The sequence below is a fragment of the Alternaria arborescens genome (assembly GCF_004154835.1).
Source record: "Alternaria arborescens strain FERA 675 chromosome Unknown contig_9, whole genome shotgun sequence".
NCBI lineage: Eukaryota > Fungi > Ascomycota > Dothideomycetes > Pleosporales > Pleosporaceae > Alternaria > Alternaria arborescens.
Window position 1 is genome coordinate 416,469 of NW_021167864.1, and position 27,496 is coordinate 443,964.

At 52.7% G+C, this 27,496-nt stretch overlaps 7 protein-coding genes across 7 annotated transcripts; 6 read left to right on the forward strand and 1 right to left on the reverse strand.

Annotated features, from left to right (window-relative positions):
• Window positions 1-124: 124 nt before the first annotated feature.
• AA0111_g4811 (hypothetical protein) lies at window positions 125-1,327 on the forward strand (the record flags this gene model as incomplete). The annotated part of the gene is made up of 1 exon (XM_028650855.1): window positions 125-1,327. One exon carries the CDS (start codon window positions 125-127, stop codon window positions 1,325-1,327), a length of 1,203 nt encoding a protein of 400 aa, XP_028507485.1.
• A 4,396-nt stretch (window positions 1,328-5,723) lies between these two features.
• AA0111_g4812 (hypothetical protein) lies at window positions 5,724-7,304 on the forward strand (the record flags this gene model as incomplete). Its single annotated transcript, XM_028650856.1, has 1 exon — window positions 5,724-7,304. The coding sequence occupies one exon, from the start codon at window positions 5,724-5,726 to the stop codon at window positions 7,302-7,304; it is 1,581 nt and encodes a 526-aa protein (XP_028507693.1).
• A 725-nt stretch (window positions 7,305-8,029) lies between these two features.
• Window positions 8,030-9,078, forward strand: AA0111_g4813 (hypothetical protein; the record flags this gene model as incomplete). The annotated part of the gene is made up of 2 exons (XM_028650857.1): window positions 8,030-8,403; window positions 8,451-9,078. The coding sequence occupies 2 exons, from the start codon at window positions 8,030-8,032 to the stop codon at window positions 9,076-9,078; spliced, it is 1,002 nt and encodes a 333-aa protein (XP_028507386.1).
• Window positions 9,079-9,479: 401 nt separating this feature from the next.
• On the reverse strand, window positions 9,480-13,458 carry AA0111_g4814 (putative phospholipid-transporting ATPase; the record flags this gene model as incomplete). The annotated part of the gene is made up of 2 exons (XM_028650858.1): window positions 9,480-11,491; window positions 11,538-13,458. 2 exons carry the CDS (start codon window positions 13,456-13,458, stop codon window positions 9,480-9,482), a joined length of 3,933 nt encoding a protein of 1,310 aa, XP_028507740.1.
• Window positions 13,459-14,314: 856 nt separating this feature from the next.
• Window positions 14,315-19,828, forward strand: AA0111_g4815 (COPII coat assembly protein; the record flags this gene model as incomplete). Its single annotated transcript, XM_028650859.1, has 1 exon — window positions 14,315-19,828. One exon carries the CDS (start codon window positions 14,315-14,317, stop codon window positions 19,826-19,828), a length of 5,514 nt encoding a protein of 1,837 aa, XP_028507689.1.
• Window positions 19,829-20,898: 1,070 nt separating this feature from the next.
• AA0111_g4816 (hypothetical protein) lies at window positions 20,899-22,621 on the forward strand (the record flags this gene model as incomplete). The annotated part of the gene is made up of 2 exons (XM_028650860.1): window positions 20,899-21,611; window positions 21,673-22,621. 2 exons carry the CDS (start codon window positions 20,899-20,901, stop codon window positions 22,619-22,621), a joined length of 1,662 nt encoding a protein of 553 aa, XP_028507691.1.
• Window positions 22,622-22,897: 276 nt separating this feature from the next.
• Window positions 22,898-27,220, forward strand: AA0111_g4817 (hypothetical protein; the record flags this gene model as incomplete). The annotated part of the gene is made up of 1 exon (XM_028650861.1): window positions 22,898-27,220. One exon carries the CDS (start codon window positions 22,898-22,900, stop codon window positions 27,218-27,220), a length of 4,323 nt encoding a protein of 1,440 aa, XP_028507690.1.
• Window positions 27,221-27,496: the final 276 nt, after the last annotated feature.

The window sequence follows — 27,496 nt, forward strand, 5'->3', positions numbered from 1 at the left end:
ACTGACCCTCCATCCAGAACATCAACACATTTCACACAAGCTCGACTCAAGCAGAGACTCTTCTGAACGTCTCGATAGTTTTACGGACTGTGACAGAATACCAATTCCACCTGAAGATTTCATCATGGTTGCCCACAGACGCGGCCCATGGTCGCAGCACGAGGATCAGTGGCTCGTCAACCTCGTCGCTCGCAATGGACCTCACAACTGGGTACGCATCTCACAAGAGATCGGCTCCCGGTCACCAAAACAATGCAGAGAGCGTTACCACCAAAATCTTAAGCCATCCTTGAACCATGATCCGATTACTGGAGAAGAGGGGGAGCTGATTGAGAAGATGGTTGCTGAGATGGGCAAGAGGTGGGCAGAGATTGCACGCAGATTAAAAGGACGCAGCGACAACGCTGTGAAGAACTGGTGGAATGGCGGCCAGAACCGCCGCAAGCGCAACCCTGAGCGCCCTGATCAGAGACCCCGAGAGCACATGCACCACCCGCAGACTGGTTACCACTACCCAGCTCCCCATGGCCAGCCCCACCACGAAGAGCACCGCATGGCCTCATACCACGAATCACACCGACCATCACTCAACACCTCAATGAATTCTCCCCACGTCATGAAGCTGCCTCAGCCCCAGCGTTTCGAACCCTTCTCCGGATCACGACCTCAGCCTCTTGACATCTCAGCCTATGGATCGCACGCTACCGTACGAGCACGGGGATTCGAGACGCCCATGCCTTCTCCTTCTGGCTACTCCATCGTGTCAGCCGATGGCGCACCTTCTCTCATCACAGACACTGGCTCAGAGTCTCGCTCACCACGTGGTGCAGCTTCACCACTTGACATCACACTAGCTCCATTAGTCGGCAGTCGGGAGGAACGCAAGAGCTCTTCTACCCGATATCTACCCACAACTGGCTTTGCGCCCGAAGACGACTCTTCCTACGATGTCTACAGGCGACGAGGCTCACTACAACTCCCTCCTCTACACCGCAGTGATGCTTCAGCACCCAAGCCTTCGCCTGCGTTCCGCGAGCCAAACTACGAGCGACCACAACCACCAAGACTCCTCACTCAACCCACACCTCAGCTCACACACCACCACTCTATGCCTCAGTCTGCGCCAACAAGTGTTCCACAACGGGCACTTCCTCCTTTCCACTCTCTCGCCGAGCCAACGCTCCCGGTGCCGCAGTCTTCGAGTGCAACAACTAGCCCAGCTGCGCGACAACTCCCGTCACCCTACGTGCTCCCTTCGGTACCGTCAGAGGCCCGGAGTGCACCCGTCTCACCCAAAGACAGGATGTCCCTGCGAAACATCATGTAGTTGTCTATCATGTTTCACTTTGTCCAACATACCCCTTCTTGTCTATACGTCGCACGTTTCAAACCACCTACTTCTATTAATGGCCGATATTCAATGATCGACACTTTGTTTGTTACAGAGTTCTTCAACCTTGTCGTTTGTTTTGCATGGAACTAAAAAGGGACACATCGTATACGACTTTCAGGATACCCCATGTCGCATCTCTATTCACGTGCAACGGTTTGGGAGGCACATCAGTCTAGTTCTATTCAGGCTCGTCTTAGCCATGTAGCATCAAGCACGTCGAAATTCGACACATCACGGCGTTTCTCTATTCGGCCTTAAGCAGGCCTTGCTATACACTGCGACAATTTCGTTGCCAGTAATAATACCCAGCAGTGCAACAGCACTTGCAAGCGTCCTCTAGCGATGCCAATCAAATACAATCAATATTACAACACATGCACCCCTTACAGCAGTTTCCGTTTCTCACAAGACCAACTAGTGATACCGAGTACCAAGTTCACATGTTCAAGTGACTGACGAACAGAACAAGGAGTTTCCACCGCGAATATCGATCGACAAACACTAAGTTCCAGGCTTTCAAACGTTCCAGGGCGGCGTGAGCTCACCGCTCCAATGGCACCTCAACCGGTTGTGGAACCCACCGCATGACAGATACTCACAAACGTCTGAGGTACCCACTACCACGATTTCTCCATCCACACCTCAACGTACGCATGGGGCGATCTCGCCACAATCACCGATCAGCCCACGCAGTCGTACCCGTCGCAACACCTGCAGTGTCGCCTATACTACTTTTTCATTGGACTGAACGCGCCCGGCTGACGGACAATACTTTTCTCCTAAAATGATTGATTGGTTCCTCCTTTTCCGTACACTGCCACCAATAGTGGCCGAGGTGGGGCTCTGGACCGCTCAGCAAGATTCTGTCACCGTGAGTCCTGCGACATCGAGGTATGCTTCGGCACTTCTTCTGATGATAGACCATCTCCAGGGAGTCCCTGGAAAGATCAGAGAGCAAGTCGTCACGAAGTCAATAGTATCGCAAGACCTCCCCTACACCGCACTGGAATAGCGACTGTGGAAATTACGAACTATCCACGCACCTCCTGTTTGTACGCACAGGTACACGCACTAGGATCCCCTCATTCCAACGAGCTTCGCGAATCATTGCTCTCTGTACCGTCGTCCGGTGCGGCACATCCGCCCTCGTTTTCGTCAACCGCGCATCCGAGCAAATCGCTTCATTGTAATTTACGATTCAACGTCCCCCCCCTCCCGTGTGATCGTTCGAATCGTCCACGTAAACGTCCCACTCGGCCTAATTCACTACAGCAAGGGTCGGCGACTAGAAGGCCACCATCATTCCTACCTGCCATTGCTAGTAAGAAAACAAGACACTGGGTCCTCCAGGGCTCGATCATGCGGCTACTGGTGGCTTTACCGCTTACGGGAATTAGACTTTGATCTACGCGTTAGCGTGCGACGGCTCGCGAGATTTGCGACTAGCGTATATCTCCATGTCCACAATCGTGCTGGAAGCGTTGGGAAGACACGCGCATTTTGTGCATATGGCATAGTAAGGAAGTCTGGTACCCTAATGCGGACATTCACGCATTAAGCCATAGCGCACACGGGGACTTTGGTACTGGGCCCACGCCGTCAAGAGGATGTCGCCGTTCATTCCCATGGTCTACCGCCCTTCCCTCTGCTGCTAAGCAACACGCCGTCGCAGAGGCGTTGATCGAAGGTCGCCGTCCTGAGCATAAGGTATTTCAGTTTCCAGTCTCTCGGGTCGCGATCTCTTTCAAGTCTTCAGCCCGTTTCAATACGACTTTCAATGGTACCATGGACGGCGGTATTGTGGAACATCGGATTTGCAACTGGAGGGCGAGTAGACGAGTGCACATCGCCATTTGCCGTTGAACGTTGAAGGTCGCGGGTCCGTTGATCCGGCGCATTTCGGTCTTGTGGCTGTGGTCTCTTTTTCCAATATGGTACGATTATCGTCAAACGAGGATCACATCGAGCCCTTCGTCACCATGTGCCAATGTCGTGCTCCTTTCGATCGGCACAGGCATCACAACGTCTTCTTCTAGCGCAGATCTCGCCGGACCTTCTCCGCAACCTGTGGCTCGTGGCGAGGCTATGCACTCGGTCGAACTCATGACATGTGCATGCAGCTTTGATGGTGAAACCTTTTTTATCATGTCTGGGATTGCATGTCCAAATCCGAGGTAGTAGTTATGCGCGAAACACGTCGTCTTCACAACTGCACTACAGATGTAGGGGTATGCAGGACTGTCAGACGGGTGTCAGACCAAGACCCTCGCACCCAGACTTTGAGAAGCTCGGCACGCTCGGTAATGTGCTGGTGCCCTCGGTGAAACGCGCATGGGGCGGTTGCGTCAACAGTCGTGTGGGGACAGTGCCATCATGCGAAACTTCGTTCGTTTGTGCGTACGCAATGAGGACGTTACATGTCAAACAACAGTAGATATCTCCCCGGACGGCCGGACATACGTACTTCAACGTCTGGAGCCGTTGTTTCTGCTTCTGCCGATATTGGGGCGTGTCACAGCGTCGGCGACTGTCGACGAAAGTATTAACAGTGCGGAGTTACTGCCGCCTTGAGTGTGGTGTGCACACCTCTTCAAATAGACCCATTTCTGTGCTGCAAGGGGTTCTTTGCTATACCGAGTAGAAAGTTCATAAGCGTGTTCGTTGTAGCCCTGTGATCGATTAGGTTGCCCTTCTCTTCCGGATGAGTGCATTTGCAGTACCAGCAACCTCCATTTGACTGCTCTCATCGCTACCCAGATTTAGGCCCTTTCTTCATCGCATTCGCTTTGAACTACGCAAGATTGTCGGGGTTACAGCTCCGGCTCTCTCGGCTCTATCGTGGGCAACGTTGACTCGACCGCTTGTAGCTAGCGGACCTTTTACCTCAATAGCAACGTTGCATCCGTAGCCAGGAGACATCCCGCGAAAAAACGGGTCGTAGAAGCAGTACTCCTGCAGCGGTCATTTTTCTCCGTCGACTGTAGTCGTGGCAATCCGCACTGTACACAGTAAGCGGCAGTCAGCAAGTCCATGCGTGCGCCGCATACCTGCATTGTCCCTAAAGACCGTACGCAAGCTTTTCGCAAACTTCAATGCGCCTTCAATGCATTTCCCAGCAGCCCGCCCGCCCGCTGCTGACCTGCATCTTACCCAGCCAGCAAACTCCCTGAGAAAAGTTTTCTGACGTCGATCAAGGTCGCACGAAACGGTGAGACACGAGCTCTCGCTTACGGACTGTAGGTAGCGAGTTGCCAGCAACGCGGGCTCGGTATTGCGCAAGCCCAGTAATAACGGCTGTGTTAAGTGTATGTGCGAGGCTTGTACGCACGACGTTCCTTCGAATCCTTGGGATTAATATGTGCGACTTCCTAGATTATATCATGGGTAAATGATGACACCACACACGTTCCATGCGTTCCACACGCATTCCGCTGCCTAATCAAGATGCAAGCCATCGGACGTTTTGCTGGAATCGTCGTTTTCCAAATTGCAGACATGGTGTTTTGAACGGTGAGCTTGGTGATGCAAATCGTCATCATTGGCCAGTCGTGCTTTAACCGCAACGGGAGTGGTGGGAAAACTAACACCGTACCACGTGACGTCGCACCTCCGTCGCGCCTTGCAGCCCTGTAGATCGTCAACGACATCATCCTATCCATCATCAACACCTGCATCTGCATATACGAATATACCCCGTTGCATATTGTTTCTAAACATATCTTGTCGTGTTCCCCTGCTTCCTGGTGCCGTCTTTGCCCTTTTGTTGCACGCGAGGTGTGCGCCACGTTTTCGCGGTTGCTGATGTTTGGGTCCAACAGCGGGAATGTCGGCTAACGGGTTGTATAACCCGGACCAGAGTGCTGTAAACACACGTTGGATAGAGCCCTGGACCGAGGCGTTTAGAGTAAGTGTCAGCTGTACGTGTTGTGTAGAGTGTCCGGCGAGAAGTGTCCTAGGTGTTGGGTTTCACAGGGTCAATGCGCTATTATTCTGGAAGTACGCAGATGTTAGAGAATGCCTTGCTGACCGGTCGTAGGCACAACGAGATATCGGACTCCGTGTACCGATCAACTTTCAGACTGTTCCAGCCGTATCGCTGGCACAGGCGTGTTTTGCGCAAAACCAGTACGAACATAATGCTTTCCAAAAATGCTTTTCAAATTTGTTGGCTGTCGGCGTCCGGAAATTCACAGTCGATACGTATTGGGATCCGCTGCGTTCAGTATGGAGTTTGTGCCCAGTTGAGCTGCCTCAGTCGAATGAAGACACATCGGCTGAAGGAAATCTGCCTGTGGCGACTGGGCCAACAATAGCGCAATCAAGTGATAGTATGAGTGCAGAGATCCCGCTGTCTACATTCGATCCTCCAGGCAAGGCAAAAAAGCGTCAACAGACATCCACATCGGCTTCGGTGTCTGCAGACCTATCGTCGAATTCGATAGCAGTCGTGTCCTCGGTCGCATCGTCAACTTCCTCAGCTTCAACGAGTGCAGCAACACCAACCATAATCGATTTCCCGACCCCCGATGGACCGCCGCTTTTGCAAATCGGGAGTTACAATTGCACATCTCTGATGACGCTAGACTTACTTACCGGCATACTAGAGAAGTTCCTCGAAACAACAGCTACTACAACTAGTGCAGCGATAACTATGTTCACTTTCAACGTACATGCTGCTTCATCTATCACAGATCCAGACGCTCCAGCTCCAAACCTGTCTCCGAATCAACTTCCTCAGTCTGGGCAATTGCTCAGCGATGTGTTGCAGGGTAATCTTTCTGATGACACATTCACTCCGTCTACTTTGGCCGACCAACGTGCGAACTTGAATAGCTCGTGGTATAACGTCGATTGGAATAATCGTCCACTCATGGGTTACTACGAGAACTCCAAGAATGCTGACGGACACTTGTTCACGGAAAGTGGGTGGCCAAACGAAGCTTACATGGAGTTCAAGCAGCTATATCGACTTATCACTAGTTATGGCACTGTTGCCCCGCAGATGTCGGATTATAACATAGGACCAGATCTCGACTACGTCTTCCCTCCTGGAACCATTGTCGATGAAAAGACACTATCAGTTGGCACGGATGGACGTGTGACTTCCGGTTGCTTGCTTTCTTCTTCCGACAACATCGTTACTTCGACAACGAACTCATCTTGGGCCCTTGCCGAAGTCCCATCACTCGATATCAGCGCAAACCCAGACTTCTCCTCGATTATACCCTCGGTCACTAACTTTACCGCCTGTGGTATAACCCCCTTCCTCAATCAAACCCTCGGAGACACCACTGCGGACAAGAATCCCTTACCTTATGCCGCATATGTACAGTCTACATTATGGTCGTTCGCGCCTGGTCAACCCCTCAATTCCTCTGAAGAGGGGGACGACACTAATGACAACCGCTGCGTCGTCATGATGATGAAACCACCCTATGCAGGGCGCTGGCGCGTAGAAGACTGCAACCAACACCATCGTGTCGCCTGCCACGATCCCCGACAACCTTACGACTGGCGTATCTCCGACGATTCAACTTACTATCGCAACGCCGAATACTATTGCAAAGACCCATACCAATTTAATGTCCCACACACCGCGCTAGAAAACTCGCACCTGTTTTCTGCTTTTCAGGCCGCCGCTCCTAATGATGACGCGCTTTACATCAACTTGAATGCTTTAAGTGTGCCAGACTGCTGGGTCATTGGACTCAATGGAACGTGTCCGTACCTTCCTACGACAGACACGAATCGTACGCGCATCGTTGTAGTGCCAACTGTAGCGGCTGTGATTATCTTTCTTTTGGCTGCGTTAACCTTCTTTGTCAAATGCGCTGCAAATCGGAGGGAGAACAAGAGAGGACGGAAGAGAAGACTGGTTGATGGCTGGGAGTATGAAGGCGTTCCTAGTTAATGGGAAATTAGTGACCCAGCGTCATGTTGGACAAGGGTATGTAAATATAACAGCATTGACCAGAAATCCAAATTTGGTATCAATCATCAACACCTCACTACGTTGCTCAGACAAAGACTCAAGGCAGCGGTGGTATCGGGATAGATTCAGTTCTCATCAGTTGCTCTAATATACAATGCCTTTGTTGTCGGATGCAGTTGCAGAGTCTGACAAAGCCATTCATCTCGACCATTGTCCGCTTTGTGAGTCAAGTCGTATAACATGACTATCTCTCAATCATTCGTACGGCTGGTTGGCAAAAAAAGATACATTACCATCTATAAAGAACAAGACTATACCACCACCGATATTATTTCTATCAGTCACGACCAAACATGTCCACAAATCCTTGGGGACACCGTACGGCGCACAATGCGCCGCGGCAACGTCCCAATATGCGTGGCACGAGCCTCTACCCAATGGCTGTGCCACATGCGAGGCAAGTAGCTAAGAACATTGCTGCTAAACAAATTCCAAATACCTGGCCTATCCCAAGAAACCGAAGTAAAAAAAGCAGAGGTCTGAGGCGAAATGGCAACACTTGTTTCCGACTCAGTGGTCTACAAGCACTGTTACACTTGCCAAGATTTCTTCAGTGGATCATCTCTCATAATAGCATGCGCAATGGAACCCGGATCTTCCCATGCCGTCCCGCTCATGTAATCCATGCACAATTAGACTTGAATATGTCCAGTACTACTATATCGCCGAACAAGAAAATTCCTAGTATAGACGAATTGCCTGAAAAGGAGTTGACTCAGCTCAAGAAGAAACTCGAGGAAAAAGAGAAGAAAAACCCAGGAAGTACGTTGACAGACTGTCCCGCTTGCGCAGTGAAGGCTTTAGCGCAGTTCTACTGGGGTATCCAAAATCCCAATGCTGGTGGTGTACCTGATAGTCTACCCTTCAACAATGCAGAGCTAGACAGAGTTCACCAAGTTGACAACATGCTGCGGCAATTTACACCAGGAGCAGACACTGGGGCAGGGAACGCACAAGAGGACCCAGAGGAGATGCAAACGCGACTATTAACAGCATGTCTCGAGTCTGTTAATCACCAGTAAGTCTTTTCGGCGACATTAGATTACCTTACGCTAACACAAACAGTCTCAATGAAAACACGGCCTGGAAAGCTCGCTACGAAGCCCTGTTCATACTGCAACAAGAGTGCTTCTGGAATTGTCCATGCGGTTCTCAGCAGGTTCCCCCAAACAATCCCGCCCCCGACAGTATCGGTTTCAACAACATCCCGATTCTCTCTAACGGCACACCAGACAGCCTTGAAGAAGCTATGAGACGAGAGTTCGAACCAATTCCACTCAATACCTTCCACTGTCACATCTGTAACAGCACGCAGCAACGAATGCAGTCTACACGTATTGAAGGATCACCAGAATATCTCCGCATCAAACTCAGTATCGTCAACAGCGACGGTACACCGAACTTGAATCCTGTGAATCTTCCCGAGGTTCTGAATTTGTCTGAATACCAAGCTGTTGGTGACGACCCACCGCCTCTCATGTATCGATTAAGCAGTGTACTTGCTCACGGCGGTACACACAATGCAGGTCACTGGGTTGCGAGCGTACGTGGCCCTCAGAATGTCTTCTATATCAACGATCATTCGGTCGATCAGCGAAGTTTATTAGAATTGAGGGCGAATCCCCAAGTTTATGGGGGTACTGGAATGCACGCTGTCGTTCTGATGTATAAACGCTTTGAGAAGAAGCTCTAGGGTTAAGTCAGCCAAAGTAACCATACGGTAGCACAACGACGACCTTCATATGCCATTCGCGCTTTCTCGTACTTGTACAACATCATAGTAATTGTAGTGTCTGTGAAATCGATTGTCTCAAATGTTCTATACACGTGATATCTGTTCTGTGCGAAATCTTCAGCAAGCTTCTCACTCTCTCTTTCCTTTACTGAGACATGAACTGCCTTCATCGCAGAGATGTTCAAACGAGCAATCGTATCAAGGAACAGGACTATGATGAAAGATCAGTTGTCAACCAAGCAAAAGGGCCTGCTAAAAAATGTCACACACACTGGAAAACCAGAGAAACTGATGAAGAGTAGAAATAAAATCTGATTGCTTCCAAACTCAAAAGAACTCCCGCTATGCAAACCCACTTCCTATACACCTTGCACTTTACGATAACTCGGCGGCTTCAGCGTCCTCCCCAACAACTTGACCGCATAAGGCGGCACAAGACTGATCGCCGCGATAACCGCAAACTTCCACCAAAACGCCACGCTACCCACAAACGCAAGATCAAAGTAGCCCGTCAAGAACGGTATGGAGCTAAAGTAAACGACAGCCGTACCCACGATACTAGCAATCATGAACCAATGCCAAGTCGTAACCTCCATAGCCACCATGATAAGTTCATTAACAATCAGCACCGAGAAACTGACGCTGACCATTTTAAGGAAAGTGGGGTCGGGTTCCGCAGGGGGTGTAGTTGAAAGACCAACACCGATGAGGAGTTGTGATAGCCCCTGGATGATTGAGCCCTGGTAGATGGATACGGCGACCCAGATGAAGAAGGATTTATAGGATAGCGACCTCCCCGTTTTGAGTTCAGCGTAGAGTTCCGGATAGAGATTCGCAACGCTCTCATCGACGTCTCGATCCAACACAAGCGAGAAGACAGGCCACATGGTGTAGATGGTACTATAGCCGACGAGCAAAAAGTCCTTGTACAGAGCGTTGGGCTCAAAGTTGCTTGAGATGGAGAAGACGGTTTGGCAAATACTGATGATGAGACCGCGGTGGATGACGAATTGACTCAGCTTAGCAGAACGCTTGTAGCTGTTGCGACCGTGCCAGACCAGTAGTTTCACGAGGTAGCAGAATTGCTCAATAGAGAAGTCGGCTGCGAGGGAGGCTTGACGACCTTCCTTTCCGACGATACCCACGCCGACGTCTGCGGCTTGAATCATGGAGACGTCGTTGCCACCGTCGCCGATGCAGCATACGCGTTTCTTGGTGAACTCGCGAATCAGGCGGGCAACGTCTGCCTTCTGCGTTGGAGAGCAGCGGCAGGCTACGACAGTGGGCAGCTGGACGGCTACGGAGATGAATTCCTGGCGGAAGTGTTGGAGGAACAGCGCGAGAGACTCTCCATCAATGAGGAGGCATGCGTCTAGTTTTCCGCGGAGGAAGTCGAGCGAGGAGGAGGCGAGGTCTTTGCGTTTTAGCTTGGCAATCGTGTGGACGTATTGGCCGCGGGCTACGAGCTTTGATGAGACAGCTACGCAACGGGCGGTTTCTACTTTGTCACCAGTCAACATCCAGATCTTGATGCCTGCGTTACGGAGGAGTTCGAGAGAGGGCTTGACGTCTTTTTGAAGCTTGTCTTCAACACCTGTAACGCCGAGAAGTTCCAGGTCGTTCTCCAGGAATTCCTTTACTACACTGGCGACGGCGGCATCGCGGTTGTTGAGGGCAAGGGATGCCTGGGCATGCTTGGTGGAAAAGTCTTGGTAGATTTGCGCGGAGAGTTTCTTGCGACCGACGACTAGTGTTCGGAGACCTTCGCGTGCCATGTTTGCTGTCTCCTCGTCGAGCCAATCGTTGGCGGCAACGATGGAAGTCATGACCGTGTCGGCACCTTTTTGGTAGAACCAGATCTCGCCACCATCATCGGTGGGTGATGATGCCGGACCATGATAGAACTTTACAACAATACCCATGCGCTTGCCTTCAGAAGTAAACGGAAAGACGTTCAAAATGCGCACCTTGACCACTGTATTGCCGCTGTCGCACGATAGTAGGGTCATAGACTCGCGGTCGCGGGACAGTAGCTTCAAGCCAACAGCCTCGGTCCATCTCACGATGGCAATTTCATCCGGGGAAGAGGCTTGGTACGTGGTTACCGTTTCCCCATCTTCTTCCTCAGTAGTCGGTGTTACATTGTGGCAAAGTGCTAGAGCCAGCACAACATCGCGAACTCGAGATCCAATCTCTCGGCGTGTACGAGTAGCTGAGGTCAGAGGTGCGGTATATGCAGAAGATGGCGTGACGAGTGACGGAACTTCTCCAGTGGGTGGTGTAAAGCATTGGTGAACATATGACGATACTTCGTCCATTGCTTCGTTTGCATACGAGACCGTACCGACGTGTATCTTTTTCATGATCATCTCTGAAGGTTGTTAGTCATGTCAAAGTCCCTTTGTTGTTTGGCATACCATTCTGTGTCAAAGTACCCGTCTTGTCGCTCAACAGGTACTCAATACGGCCTAGGTCCTCTGGGATCGTGCTGGTCCGAACAATGGTGTTTTTGATGCTCTCATCATGCTGGATGAACCACGCATAGACTGACTTGCCCATGTCAAGATTTACACGCAGACCTACTGGTACGATGGTAGAGAACAGAATGAGGAAACGCAGCATAGATTGCCACCACTGCCTGCCTTCGATGACTTGGAAGCGCGCAAGGGCGACTAGTATGAATGAGAGCGACAGTGTAAAGACACAGAGCCATTTTGTCAGGGAGTTGATCTCCAGCTCTAATAAACCAGTCTTGGACCGGGAGGGCGATGTAGAGAGCGCTTGACGGGTTTGGGGGCCAGTGTATACAACGACAGCTAACAGACTGCAGCTTGAGGCAACAACGGTGTTTGCCCAAATGGTGTTGTCGATGCTCAAGGATGCTGAATGTACCTCTTGAGGAGAGGCCGATTCTTCACTCTCATGAGGGTCATACTGGCGCTGGGTCTTGGGGGGCAGTTCAACGGTTCCATAGAATTCGTTGACCTTCTTGTCCGGTTTGCCAGCGACGACGCGGAGCCGTGTGTACTCGCCAACATCCAAGTTCTGGGTGAGTGGTGAAGTCAGGCGCAGCTTCCAATCGGTTTCACCATCCAACTGATCAGTTCGGATAAAGGCTTCACCTGAAGATCCGGTAGCTGTGGCACTGTCGACCTTGGCTGTGTCTCCCTTAGCTGTGTCTTCAGAATCCAAACCGTCAATAAGCGCTGCCGACGAACTCTGCACTTTAGACTTGTCTTCTGCGGGTGGTGCATTTTCGCTGGAGTAGCTCTTGAGAAGCACCATGTCGGCAGGCACTCGCTGGTCCTTGCCAAGCTTTACGACATCTCCAACTTTGAGGCTCCGAGAGGGTTTTACAACTTCCCAGTAGGTGCACGTGGCCAAGCCCTTGCCTGAAAGTCGCTGCTCCTCTTCATCAATGTCGGCTGACCGGCCTTGGCCCTTAGGCTGTTTCCTCAGACGGTTCTTCTTCTGCGAGTTCTTGCCCGGCGCGACGCCGTTGCCGAGGCTGTTCTCTTCGAACTTCAGAACTGTGTAACCTTCGGAATTCGCTTCTGCGTCTCGCCGCCTTCGCGCAATATCGTCCATAGCTTCTTTCCCTAGAGTGATGGATATGACAAACGCCAAGGGAAAGATGTAGGTCGAGAGGTAGCCGATTCGCAGGACAGGTATGATTTGTGATAGAGCGACGAGCAGAAAGTACATGTTGATGAAGAAGGAGAACTCATTGTATAGAGTGCGGGGTAGGAAACTCCACGGGGTATATTTGGCGTTGGATACGGCGTTTGCAGGGAATCTCGAGGTTTGGAGCTGGCCGACGGAGATGGTGCGCTGAGTGGTCGGATCATGCTCTTCTTCGGCATCTGACTCTCCATTATCATCACCCAGCTGTATAGGCGCATTGTTCTGTCGTGAGAGGAAGCTGGGCAGGCGCATGGCTGAGCCTAGGCGGGATAGTTTGCTCGGTGGTGGTTGCCGTCTTCTCCGTACTGTGTCTTGTGCAGACAGCAGGGGCGAGTCGTCGTCTCCAGACTGGCCATAACTGCCGGCAGAGTCTCTCTTGGACCCTTCATCGTCATCCAACAGCCCTCTCAGGTCGTCCTCTTCCGGCTCTTCCCTCTTCTTGCTCGCGCGCAACCGGCCTACCCTAAGATTCCTCAGCGGTATCCTCGCGCCTAGTTCATGGTACGGCCTTGTTTGCTCCCTAGATTGCCGGCGCGGTGGTGTAGAGGTGGACTGCGAGTGGGTGGCCAGAGGGTCCAGCTCCTCTAGGTCGAGTTCCAGATCCGAGTCCTCATCTGGCGCATTTGGCTGGTGGTACTGGTGGGGTGCAGCCATGGCTCATGGGCGAGCGAAGATGGTGCTGCGGTGCAGGAAGGAGTGGTTGGCTAGTTCCACCTCATGTGCGACGGGCTTGGGTGTGGTTATAGGTATATTGGCTGCCTTCGGGGGTCCGCGGCGTTTCGGGGGTGTCTGGATGCAATGTCTGGGCGACTGGACGCTTAGTTTCTAGTGCCGACGAGGATCCAGGGAATATCGACGTATCAAGTATGCCTCTAAATGGCTGACGGGCTCGGGAGTGAAGGGCGCAGGTGGTGCTGTGTGAATTGTAGAGCCCATGTGTCTTGAAGTCGCGTCACTCTCCGGGCTGGGGTGTGGCGCAGGCGGCAAGTGTGGCGTTGGGGCTGCCGCGGCGGGCCGTTTCAATGTCCAAGGCGCAGGAACAGCTGGCCAGATCGCTTTCTCACTCATCCTACCAGACTACATTGCGATGCGACCGGGGCTCGCCTCTGCTGTTTGATTCTTGTTGCCTTCCTCGACGGAGACTGCGTCTTTCGCTGTTGCGCGACATACAGAGCCCATGCTCTTCTGCTTCTATAGAGGTATGTAACTGTCTTCGCGATCACTGACGTAGAAAGGGATGACGAGCACTCTCATTTGTCCTCCGCGTTCGACTCTCCGTCGCGACTGCCTTTCACTCTGCATTCTCTCTAGTTCAATTGTCACACTTTACTCTCTCCTGCATATTTTGCCGTGGCTGCCATTTTGTCCCACGAGGCGTCTACCGTGCCATGTCAACCTGCTTCCGGTGCCGAAACCCAGGCCCAACATCCGAGCAGCCAAACACCAATTTCAGCACTGACCGGATTTTTAGTACTTGTAGATACCCTTTGACTTACCTAATTATTCCATAATGGACGAAGACGGCCCAAACTTTTCCTATGCCTACGGTGGCGCACCCTCGAACCCCTCGAACCCCTCGACTCCCTCGCTTCCCTCAAATACATCTTGGAACCCGGCATTGCGCAGCGAAAATGGAGCGGGCGTACCAGCCAGCGCGAAGCCCGCAACACAACCTGAGCAACCCAAACCAGACTCATCAGAAGAAGAGGACGACGAAGACGAAGAGGCTGATGACGATGACGAAGAATCAGAAGATGAGAGCGAGGAAGAGGACGAGGCTCCCCCAAAACCCGCAGTAGCTGCGCCAGTCATAACAGAACCTGCGAACAAGCCTGAGATCGAAGAAGAAAGCTCAAGCGACGAATCTCCCGAGCGCAATGACACCATACAATCGCCGCCAAGAGCACAACCACCCCAGACAAAAGAACCTTTAGAGTTTGGAAACGATGCTGCGCCCGAGGACGATCTGGTAAATGCAACGCAGGCACTCGATATTGGCGAACCACAAGCGACACCAGCCAAGGCCGAGTCCAGCGACGAGGAGGATTCTGAAGAAGAGGAGAGCGAAGAGGAAAGTTCGGAAGAAGAGGCAGAACCCGAGCAACATGCAGAGGAGAACTACGAGCATCAGGGCGAGACTACAGCTTTGGAGGATGCCATGGCCGAGAGTGTAAAAGTGCCCCTGGTAGAAGACACCGAAGCAGACGAATGGGGCGGTTCCGGTGACGACGCCTTTGATCTTGGTGGGAAATCACAGGAAACACCCCTAGAGACACCAATGGCCGAAGCTGTTGGGACGACAGTCGGAGATGACAACATTGGAAATACCACCGTAGGTGGCAACACGGGAGCCGATGATGACTGGGGAAATTCAGAGGGGGCGGGGGACTTTTTCGGTGTGGTCGCGAGCCAACAGATCGAACCTGCGCAGGCCGTAGATCAGACACCTGGTGCCCATGTGGTACAGGCCGAATCAAAGGCTCCTGAGAAAAGCGAGTGGGATCTGGATCTGGATCTGGACGATGATTTCCTGCCTGACCCCGAGGATGCACCTGTCATCGAGTTGAGTGACGACGAGGGGTTCCTCGAAGACGAAGTACCGGCACCCGCAGCGCAACCAACGCAAGTCACTCCCTCAGGAACGGCGAGCCGATATGCTCCTCAAACTCCTGCTGTGGCACCGGCGCTTACCCCGGCGGCGAACCCGTACGCTCCTCAAGCACCAGCCGCACCAGCTTACGATGGCTTTGGACGAAACATGGCATATCAACAGCAACAGCAGCAACAGCCGCCTCGACCGCCAATGGAAAGCTCAGCACAAAGTTTCGTAGACAAGTCCAAAGGAGGCTACGCTTCGCCTTATGATTTGCCAGAAGACATTGTGACTACCCGAAAGCGACCTGCTCCGCGAACGACAGTCTCAGCTGTACAGCCAACTCCACCACCACCGCGGACCAGCAGTGTGTCTTCCAACACTGCTCCTCCTGGGCCTCCACGGCCGCCCATGGCATCGAGCATGTCAGTGTCTAGTTTGTCTCCACCATCCTCGGGCCACTCTATGCGTTCTCAGATGACTGGCATGCCACCACCGGCTGCACCACCAAAGCCTGCCGTCGTAGCAAAGTCACCTTCGAGTGACTTCTTCGCTGAGCTGCCTGTCACATCCAAGCCACGCCCGTCTGGACGCTACACCCCGCAGCCGAATGTCCCTGTCCAACCTTCACCTCCAGTTAGCCATCCACCCCCGCAGCTGCCATCAAAGGAGCGTACGGCTTCCACGTCGTCCCTGAGGAACGAGTTCATTCCAGATGCTGCTAAAGTCGCTACACCTCCTCCGTTCAGACAACCAGAGCAGTTACCCATGTTCCCCAGTCAGCCATCGGTACCTACACGAACAAACAGTCTTCCCGTCCCTCAGCCGGCACCGGCGCCCCCTTCAACGAGCAGATATTCTCCAGCGCCGCCTCCATCGGGACCCGCTGCCAACTCACGATATTCTCCCGCACCCCCAAGCGCACCAGCGGCAAACCAGCGATACTCGCCTGCTCCATCGCAAGCACCGCATGCTCGTTACCAATCCGAGCCACATAACAACTTAACGCGAACTCCCTCGCAGCCTTTTGCGCCCCGTACTTCCAGTCCGCTAGCCTTCCACAGCATGCCTCAGCAGGAGCAGGTTACTGACAATCATGCGCAATATGCTCCAAACCATCAACTTTCGCAATCGGCTGATGGCATGCCCCGCCCCCCTATCAGAAGCCCGCTAGGAGAGGTCAGTGAGATTGAAGAGCAAGAGCCAGAGCCAATGCTTAGTTCAAGGCCACCTACATCTGGAAGATCGGAGACTCCGCCTCTAAGAAGTACACCTTCATCAGTAGTCGGCTCACCACGTAAGACTGACAGCTATGCACCGAGATATCAGCCAGCCCAGCCAGCAGTTCCGCAACGCTCCCACTCCCAATCTCCAACACAGACCATGAAACAGCCCGTACGCGGCTATGGTAGCTTGGAGTCCACAGGGACTCCTTATGGCATGATGCCATCTGCGATCCATGGTAACCAGTCTACCGCTTCCAGTGCTGTCAACAAGATTCCTCATCGCCGGCAAGCGTCCACAACCTACGATTTTATCGTTCCTGAAGACGAGCGTTCGGCAGATCCACTCGAACGGTGGAAGGGTCATCCTGTGTTCACCTGGGGTCTAGGGGGTAATGTTGTGACGAGCTTCCCTAAACAAATTCCTAGGTATGGAGGTGGCGGGTCCGCGCCGATGATGAAGAGCAACCCTGGTGAGATCCGTATTCAGAGCATCAAAGAGGTATTCCCTCTACCGGAAGACATCGCCAAGTTCCCAGGCCCTCTCAAGGGCAAGGGCAAGAAGAAGGACGTATCAGCATGGCTAGGCCGCAAGATCGAAGCACTAGACAGTCAGTTGAAAGAACCAGGACTCGAACACACTATGAGTGAAGACGAGCTCAAGCGTCTGGAAGATCGCACCCTTCTCTGGAAACTCATGCAGGTTCTCATTGACAATGATGGGAAACTGGAGGGTATTCCTGCAGCAGAAGCTGCCGTCAAGAAGCTGCTTTCACCAGCTGGTGACGAGTCATCAGATGAAGCGGGTTCATACTCCACAGCAGCTGATATTGTCGGACGGTCAAGATCCAACACCTCCAACCTCCAAGCAGAACCTGTTGACCCCCGTGCCGTCGAGGACTTGCAAAGCATGCTGGTCAAGGGTGATCGCGAGAATGCTGTCTGGCACGCTGTCGACCAGCGACTATGGGGCCACGCTATGTTGTTGTCTTCTACTCTCAGTAAAGACATATGGAAGCAGGTTGTCCAAGAGTTCGTTCGAAAGGAAGTCAAGAAAGCCGGACGCAGCAACCAAGCATTGGCTGTACTGTACGAAGTCTTTGCTGGCAACCATGAGGACTGCATCGACGAACTGGTTCCAGCTTCGGCTCGTGCCGGCTTCCAGATGGTGAGCGCTGACGGTGCTGGTGCAACACAGAACGCACTGCAAGGCCTCGACAAGTGGCGTGAGACGGTTGCGCTGATCCTGAACAATCGCAGTGAAGGTGATGCATCAGCTCTACTCTCGCTTGGAAGGCTCTTGGTCCAATACGGTCGTGTTGAAGCTGCGCATGTTTGCTTCATCTTTGCTCGTTCGGTTTTGAAGGTTAGCGGAGTCGATGATCCTCAGGCTGATCTCGTACTGATCGGCGCTGATCACCGCCTGAATCCTTTGGAGATGGGTGTCGAGCTGGAGCCGATAATGCTGACTGAAGTGTACGAATTTGCAATGTCGTTGGCATCGCCGACCAGCTCATTCGTCATGCCGCATTTGCAAAACTATAAACTTGCACATGCGTATCAGTTAGCCGAGAATGGGTACAGAACCGATGCGCAGGCATACTGCGACGCTATTGCAGCGGCTATGAAGGCTACAACAGCACCTTCTCTCTACTACAACGCTGCTTTCATTGCCAATCTCGACGACTTGGGCAAGCGATTGTCGCAGTCTCCCAAGGATGGTTCTTCGTCGTGGATTTCAAAGCCTAGTATGGACAAGGTTGGAAGCTCGCTTCTGTCAAAGTTTAACAGCTTCATTGCAGGGGATGACGAGGATAACACGGCCAACAAATCTGGAGGGTCCGAGGTTGGACCTTTCGCTAAGATTGCCGGCGATAGCCCTTCCCTTACGCCTTCACATTCGAATGCGGATCTCTATGGCGCAATGTCTGGTTATGGTGTGCCCGCACAGCCGCCAGCACCAGGCAACTCAAGGTATGCACCATCGAACACATACGCACCAAGGTCTTCCTCAGAACAGCAGCGGTCTCGTTACGAGCCCGGTGGTCGACCGTCAATGGAGTCAAACGATAGCTATGGCATGCGAGCGGCATCCGACAATTATACGCCTATGACGCCGACATCCAATATCTACAGCCCTACGCAGACCCAACTGAGTCCACCGAGTGCACGTACACAAGCCAAAGCACAGTCGTACTCTCCACTTCGTCCTGAGTACAGTCCGGCCCAACCATCCTTGGGCAGTCCTTACATGCCCACTCCCCCGGTCCAGGATTCTTCCTCAGCCCCTGCGTTTGGTGGTTACCAGCCGCAAGCGAGCTACGATGAGCCGAGTCAGCCTACAGACAATGAGTTAACATACGATCGATATGGACCTTCCTCAACTACCTTCGAGCCTCCCGCGTACCAGCCCTACAACCCCGATGAGGACGATGAGGACGATAGGAAGAAGGAGGAAGAGAAGCAAGTAACCAAGAAGAAATCTTTCATGGATCTCGACGACGATGACGATCTTGCTGCTCGTGCCTCAGCTCTGAAGATCAGCGGAGGCGGCAGCTCCAAGTCAGAAGCAGACAAGAAGGCAGACGAGGCATTCCGCAAAGCGGCCGAAGCAGATGCTCAGCGTGACAAGGAAGCCGCGGCAGCGAAGAAGGGAGGATGGCTGTCTGGATGGTTTAAGAAAGATCCCAACGCCGCTCCCGGTCCTATTAAGGCTAAGCTGGGAGAAGAGAGCAGTTTCTACTACGATACGGATCTTGGCAAGTGGGTAAACAAGAAGGGCGGTGCGGCAGATACGGGTAAACCCGCTGCAACACCACCGCCTCCACGCGCTGGTCCTCCCGGCGGCGCAGCTCGAAGTGCCTCAGGCGGCGCGCCCACCCCGCCTATGGGTCCTCCCGGTGGCCTGCGTCCACCTACATCCAACCCTCGCTCCTCATCCATGCCACCACCAATGGGCGGTGCTGCCTCCCGTGCCTCTACACCAGGTATCCCAGAGTCTGATGAAGAAGGCTTCGCTGCTGGACCTAAACCACCTGTGCTAGCCAGACCGAGCTTTGGTGCTGCATCAGGGCCGCCATCACGACCGGGCACTGGTATGAGCAATGCCAGTAGTATTGATGATTTGCTGGGTGCACCTCAAGCCAGAAAGGGACCAGCAAATAAGAAGAAAAAGGCTGGTCGCTATGTCGATGTCATGGCGAAGTAGAAACGCTATGAAGAATGATGAAGACATGGAAACGGAAATTACGCAGAGGTAGATGGATGACTGCCGTTATCAGCCGGATCAGATCACGACATGTATTGGGATAGTGTCATGACGGGATTCGGTACGAAGGTAGACGTGGCATGCTTTGGTTCCTGCATTAGATGGAGCATTAAGCAATTAGTCGAGCCCGTTTTCCGGGACACATTTGTACTATAATATTATCATCTCAGATTTCTCCTTGACCCTATCCCATGTTGCAGCATTATCGTAGTATCCTTTGAAAACGTGATAACTTGCTGTGATGCGATAAACGTGTCCACCTGGGGGCGGCCCCAGCTTTCCACTCGACCCTCCACAAAAGATACGAAGAACGGCCTTTTGCTCGGGGCTGTTGCTGGCTGGGCGCTGCCGACAGTCGGGCACTGGTCGGGCTTGACCCCACATGAACGCACGCGACCGATTCCGTCCCAGTCCGGCAAACACACCCGACAACGGAGATGACGCATGCGGCTTCGATCGGTGACATGCGCGCCTGGCAGGGTTGATTGTACACGCCAATCTGCTATCACGACTCCTGCAGGCGTTCGATGGGGGACAATGATGATGGGTGGGCAGACACCAAGGGTTGCTTATCGCGCTTACTTGATGTCTGATGCTGTCGGTGATTTCTATATCGAATCAAACGCCTATCTTTCTGGCGCGCTCCGACTCATGGTGTGGAGCGAACGATTGCAGCGTCGCATTTCGCGCGTTTCCCAGCTCCCAAGACCCTAGTCTAGGCTTTGGCGGGCTTGACGCCGGCGGTTGCCAGCTGCGGGGAATTTGTCGGGTCACTCGCGTGTTGTCGTCTTTTATCTTGGGTTTCTCGTGTTCTCATCCCTAATAGCACACCTTCGTCGTCGTTTCTGTTATCAACGGTCGTTGCGCCCTTATAAACGTTGGACTGGACTGGTCGGTTGCCACACCCGGGCTTTGGAGTCGTTTTCGCCATTTTATCGCAGCGCAATTCGTCGCGCAGTAAGAGTCGGGTTTGGCACTACAGTATTGATCGTTAGGGAAACGAAACAATCATGGCGAAGAGTGTTTCCATCAGCGGAGGAGGAGACGATGGCGTTCGAAGACGAGCATCAGTCAACGATCCTGGCGCCGACGCTGCTCTCGCGAAGATGGGTTACCAATCTGAGCTTCCTCGAAATCTATCCATGTTGAGCGTTCTCGGCATGTCGTTCGCCATCATGGCCGTTCCTTTCGGTCTTTCCACAACACTCTACATCACGCTTACCGATGGTCAATCCGTTACCGTGCTGTATGGCTGGATCCTCGTTTCTCTCATCTCCCTGGCTATCGCTGCTTCGCTCGCGGAAATCTGTGCAGTATATCCTACGGCTGGCGGCGTGTACTACTGGTCGGCCATGCTTTCGACACGCGAATGGGCACCCATCGCCTCGTGGGTCACCGGTTGGTTGACTCTGGTTGGAAACTGGACTGTTACGCTTTCAATCAATTTCTCGGGTGGCCAACTCATCTTGTCCGCCATTACGCTTTGGGATGAGGATTTTGTGCCGAACGAATGGCAGACTGTGCTTGCGTTCTGGGCTGTTATGCTTATTTGCATGAGTATTAACATTTTTGGAGCCAAGTATCTGGACCTGATTAACAAGATTTGTATCTACTGGACGGCAACTAGCGTGGTGGTTATTATGGTTGTGCTGTTGAGTATGGCGGATAACAAGAGGGATGCCGAGTTCGTGTTTGCGCATTACGATGCCAGCCAGAGTGGATGGTACGTTGCCCCTTCCATCTCGAACCGAATCTCGGACCAGTTATACTGACTTCAGTTTTAGGCCATCCGGATGGGCTTTCTTCGTCGGTCTCCTACAGGCTGCTTACACGTTGACTGGTTACGGCATGGTCGCCGCCATGTGTGAAGAGGTTTCCAACCCATCCCGCGAAGTTCCCAAGGCCATCGTTCTCTCTGTCGCTGCGGCCGGTGTCACGGGTGTCATCTACCTGATCCCCATCCTCTTCGTTCTCCCCGACGTACAACTGCTTCTCGATGTCGCCAATGGACAACCTATTGGCCTGCTCTTCAAGACTGTCACTGGCAGTGCAGGCGGTGGCTTCGGACTCCTCTTCCTCATCCTCGGTATTCTCTTCTTCGCTGGCACGGGTGCATTGACCGCAGCCTCGCGCTGCACCTACGCCTTCGCTCGCGATGGCGCAATCCCCGGTTCGCGACTGTGGGCCAAGGTAGACAAGCGCTTCGATATCCCTCTCATGGCACTCGTCCTCTCCACAGCCGTCGACTGTCTCCTCGGCCTCATCTACTTTGGCTCTTCAGCCGCCTTCAACTCCTTCACTGGTGTCGCAACAATCTGTCTTTCCACATCCTACGGCATGCCCATTCTCATCTCCGTGCTACGCGGCCGTAAGGCTGTACGCCATTCGTCCTACTCGCTCGGCCGTTTCGGTTACGCCATCAACATCGCCATGATCGCTTGGATCTGCCTCGCAGTTGTACTCTTCTGTATGCCGGTCAGTCTGCCAGTTGAGGCGGCTACTATGAACTACGCGAGTGTAGTGTTTGCAGGTTTCGCGGCAATTAGCGTGGGGTGGTATTTCATCCGCGGCAGGAAGGAGTTTTCCGGACCGCCCGTGCCGACAGACGCGGAGCCTGGTGAGGAAACTGTTGTTGCAGGGTTGGCGGTGCAAGACAGCAGGCAGGATATTGAGGGCAGGGGTGATAAAGATAAGGTTGTGGATGGCAGTCCAGATAGTAGTAAGGTCTATTAGGGCGCGGATGCGAGTGAGTGTGATATTTCCTGGACATACGACATGTTGTAAGATGGGTCGTTACATTACTTATGTAATCGAGAGATTCTATCGCAGCTTGCATTGTCTGATGTGCATACTATCCTATTTGAGGTTGCTGTCACAAAGACGGTAGCTTTCCGCTCTCTTGTGAAGGGGTGACGCCACACAGCGCTAAAGCCACGGCTAGCAGGGGTACGCGGTCCACGGTTACGCGATTGTTCGCAACCACCTAACGCGACAATCACGGTGACTCTCATGGACGTGTTGCTTGCCGCTCAGACCGACGGCAATGAAGTGAGTACTTCCCTCGGTATTGACCCCTCGTATTTCCTAGCCTACCATGTCCTCTCGCAACGTACCATGAGTAACATGTCTAACAAGCGCAACGGCAGCGACTGGCGACCCTCCATAGTCGGCCTCACCTACCATGACGATGCGCAAGAAAGCGACGAGGGCCCGTTGTCCTCGCTGCCTTTGGGGACGCACGACCCCTCCATGACACCACATCTGCCCGTACCTCCCCCATCGTCACGGCCACCTATTCCCACAACGCGACCCACATACGCACATCCACACCCCCCATCTACCGGAAGCGCGTCGATGGCGACAAATGTAGCAAATATGGGACGCCATGGTGCCACACCAAATAGCTATATGTCGGTGCCTGGGCATGCGCATGCGCATAATGGAACTCACCACGAAAGGCCAGCCAAGAGGATGAAGATGTCAGAACCTAGTGCAGCCAACAAGCCTCCGTCGGTACAAGACATCAACCAGGCCTTGAAGAACACCGAGCCTGCGACCATACTGCAAAATGTTCGGGTGAGCACCCCACGCACGCTACATATCGGTCGCCAGTCGGCAGATAGTAGTGCGAGCCCAGTCCTGAATGTACCAAGTCAACGAGAACAGCCCCGCCACGCAACTACGCACAAAGAAACACGACAGACAAGTGCAGTGACATCAGGTAGAGTTTCAGGACGATCGCGCAGTCGCCCTTCGCCAGCCGCGAGACCGAACTACTTCGTGGGAACTGCCGAGGAGCCTTCCGACGAGGACAAAGATAGTGTCATGTCCGATGTTTCGTCGCCTACAGAACCTGCATTGCAACACGCATCGGATACGAAAGCAAAGACTGCAAATGCCCCTCCTGGACTTGGGCCTGCAGTAGCCCCATTCCATTCATCCGCTCTTCCGAGGGGTTCGGAGGTACCTACACCTCCACCATCCACTGGTCGAAAGAGGCAGGTCAACCCATTCGATGCTGAACAGGACCAATATCTCATCTTTCTAAAGGAGGTAAAGCAGTTTTCGTGGGCCCAAATCACGGCCGAGTACAACGTAGATTTGCCCACACGTCAGTACTCTGCGCTACAATCCCGTTATTCCACCTTCTTGAACAAGAGAGACAGATCAAAGGATCCATCTACCTTGATCTTGCCCCCTCGGTGGGCTGCAGAAGCGACTGTTGATTGGAATCAGATCCATGGTACTAGTGTCTCAAGAGGACCAAGAAACAACCAGCGCACTGTTCCCCATCAACATGCTGCGAAACCTTCTCGACATCTACCCGTTCAACAGATGATAGAACGGGATTATTCCTCAGGAGGCGACTCTGCGCCTCGTCGAGAGCGATCGCGTCGTGCACAAAGAGTCAATTACACATGGCCGAAACAGCGGGGTGTTGCCGCAGATGAAGTAGATGACTACACCGACGATGTCCTTGGATCTATCGCGGACGACTCTGCTCCTACTCGTTCAGAGACACCGCAAGACCATGAAGCGCCTTTGCCCAATGAGGCTGTCGCTGTCGACAACGAGCCGGTGGAAGTACAATTCGATGCAGATGATGCAGCACTTGCATTAAGCCTCTGCACAAACCCGCGCCGCAATGGCACCCACGCTATGCATGTGCCCTATTTGACTTCAGGGCAACGCGTAGCAATGCAGCGTCCATCTACCGGCTCAGAGTGGGACCAGCTCTCAAGTCGAGACTGGCAAGGCAGCCTGCTCCATGTCGACTTCAGCCCGGTTGAGATCAAGCTAGTAGAGAAAATTGTAACATCAACTAGGAACACAAGGTCGCGGCACAGTACGAAAACAAGGCGACTTCGCGAACTCTTAAAAGGCTGCACGGATACACAGATTCTCCGGCTCGTTGAGAGTCTTCGTTCACTCCTGCCTTGCCGAGACCGAAGCGGTATTGAAGCATTCCTACAAGATGCCATGGCCGGCAACATCGCAGAGATACCGCAGATACAACGATTTGCAGCCGCACGGCCGAACACGGAGATGCAGTCGATTCAGAAACCGTCGACCACATCTATCATACGTCAACGAGAGCTCGGTCGTCAGTCGAGAAGAGGCTGGCACACGGCGTCTAAGCCTATCACATATCAAGTGACGAACAAGTATATGGACACGATGGGTCCAGCAGCATGTTGGACGGGGGCCTCAAGTGATATCCATACTGTAGCCTGGGCACCGGATGGTGAACACTTTGCGGCTGGTGCTGTTGCTGTTGACGATCCAGACTCTATGCAGTATAACCGACCTAACAACCTACTCTTCGGAAGCCTCATGCATGGTACAATACACGAGCTAGCAGAGCACTACAAAATACGCAAGAAGACTGAGAGCGGTGCCAACTCAAGTCACGCCATGTTCGCATCCCAGGATCCGAAATTATACACAACAGTCACCTCGGTAGCCTTCTCGAACAGCAGCCACGTCATGTATTCGTCAGGCTACGACGGACATATTGGTATTTGGAAAACCGACGTCAATGCCGACTCTGTTCAGCCTCTTCTAGCTGCTAAGCTTAACATCAAAGACAAGATCGATATCTTATCAGTCAATCAGACGCAGACTGGTATGATAGCAACAGCGGCGAAGGCATCCAGTCAGAAGGCAATCAGAGTGCTCAGGATCGATGAGGAAGAGCCTTGCCAGTTTGAGAAATCGAGCTTCCATTCAAACAAGGCTGTCGATCGCATGGATCTCAAGATTCTTCCTACCGCTTTGCAGTTCGAACCGATATGTGGTGAGCAACTGCTTGCAGGTTTTGGCGCCAATATGAAGGAGACGGGCTTTGACATGACCGGCGATTTATGTTTGTGGGACGTCGAGACTGAGGCTCCTTATTATATCCATGGATCTAACAGGAATGTTTTTGATGTCGCCTTCAACCCAATTCGTTCTGGCAAACCGATGTTCGCAGCGGGATGTGTCGCAGTGGGATCCAATGTTAACCGCGGCACACGTTCGACAGTCCGTCTCTACGATATAAGAACTGACAAATTTACATGTCCTTTGGAATTCGAGTGCGCAGCTCTAGATATAAATGATCTTATCTGGTGCCCACATGATGAAGACCTTATCGCAGTTGGTTGTACAGATGGACGTGCCTACGTCTGGGATGCGCGTTGGCCCGATGATCCGCTCCGAATACTCTCTCATAGCCGGTCTCTGATGCCTCTACAGGAGGGTATCAAGCATGAAATCACAGATACCGGCGTTCGTTTCTTGTCTTGGGGTGAAAACGCGACGAGGCTTTACTCCGGTTCATCGGATGGGGTAGTCAAGGTCTGGGATGTTACACGCGCTGAAGAGAACACGTTTATCAAAGACTTAATCACGTGTGATTCCGGTATCATGTCAGGTGCATTCAGTGCGGACTACAGCAAGCTGGTCGTCGGCGAAGTCAACGGTTCCGTCGACGTTCTCGAGATTGGCAGGGATGGCACTACGATCAAAGACGCAGACAGGTTACGCTACATGCCATACCAGAATGATGAGCAAGATGAGATCCAGAACCACAAAACTGGCAACATCAACCTCCTAGCACCGGAATCTGGTATCGCGGAAGGCAAATATTTGCTCGAAACCCAGCAATTGCAGACCGCACCTGTAGGAAGTTTACCGGTTCGCCAAGTCGTTCAGGGCCAGAACTACGCCGGTCCCTTCGATGAAAGTGTAGACGCGTCATTCCTTCGTGAGCAAGCATTGCAGTTCCAACTCAGTCTTACAACACCGCTAGGGCCTCAGTGCAATATTCCTGCCTGCAAAGAGAATCTTAACAAAGTCACCAGCGAGGACGTTGGTGATTCCGGGCGAAGTGCAGACCGTATTCCTGATGAGCTACGTCGACAGTGGATGACCATCGATACGAAGAGCATTGTACCAGGCAAGTCGAAGTGCGTACATTGCGGTCGTCCAGCCCGCCCGCCCGTTGATGCCAGCGACTTGGTTCTATGCGAGCGCTGCTCTTTCGCCTGCTTCCGTTGTGGTTCCATGAACCCCATCGCCCCTGCTACGACGATCCTCGTTTGCGAAGCTTGTGCGGGCATCTGGGACATTGGCGTCCTCGGGTACGAGTGCGTTCAGCAGCCGCAGCCGCAGCCGCATCTGCACAACAATCACATGGAGCCAGATGTTCCAGTTTTGGAGACGTGGGGCGAAGAAACCCATGCGGACAGGGAGGACGATTTCGATACAACACACGGTGATGAGATGAATGCGCTTACAGACTACTATCTTTCGCTGGCTATTGATCGACCGGAGAGCCCACCGTTGTAGAATTTGGCAAAAAGTTGTCGAAACAAAAGAGCGTTGGCCGTTATTGGAGCATTCTGAAAAGACGGATGCTGACTTGTGTATATCACATTGTGGAAATGGAGAGTGGTGGGAAGAACGGGCAGATGTACTAAGCGATGCTGGTGACGAATGATACCCCATGTTATCTTGTCAAAACGGAAGTTCGTCCATTCGTTACTTGCTAATACACCGTCATGATGGTGCGGTCATGAATCATGTCGTCGTTTTCATCATCGTACACAAATCTTGCTAGTGACC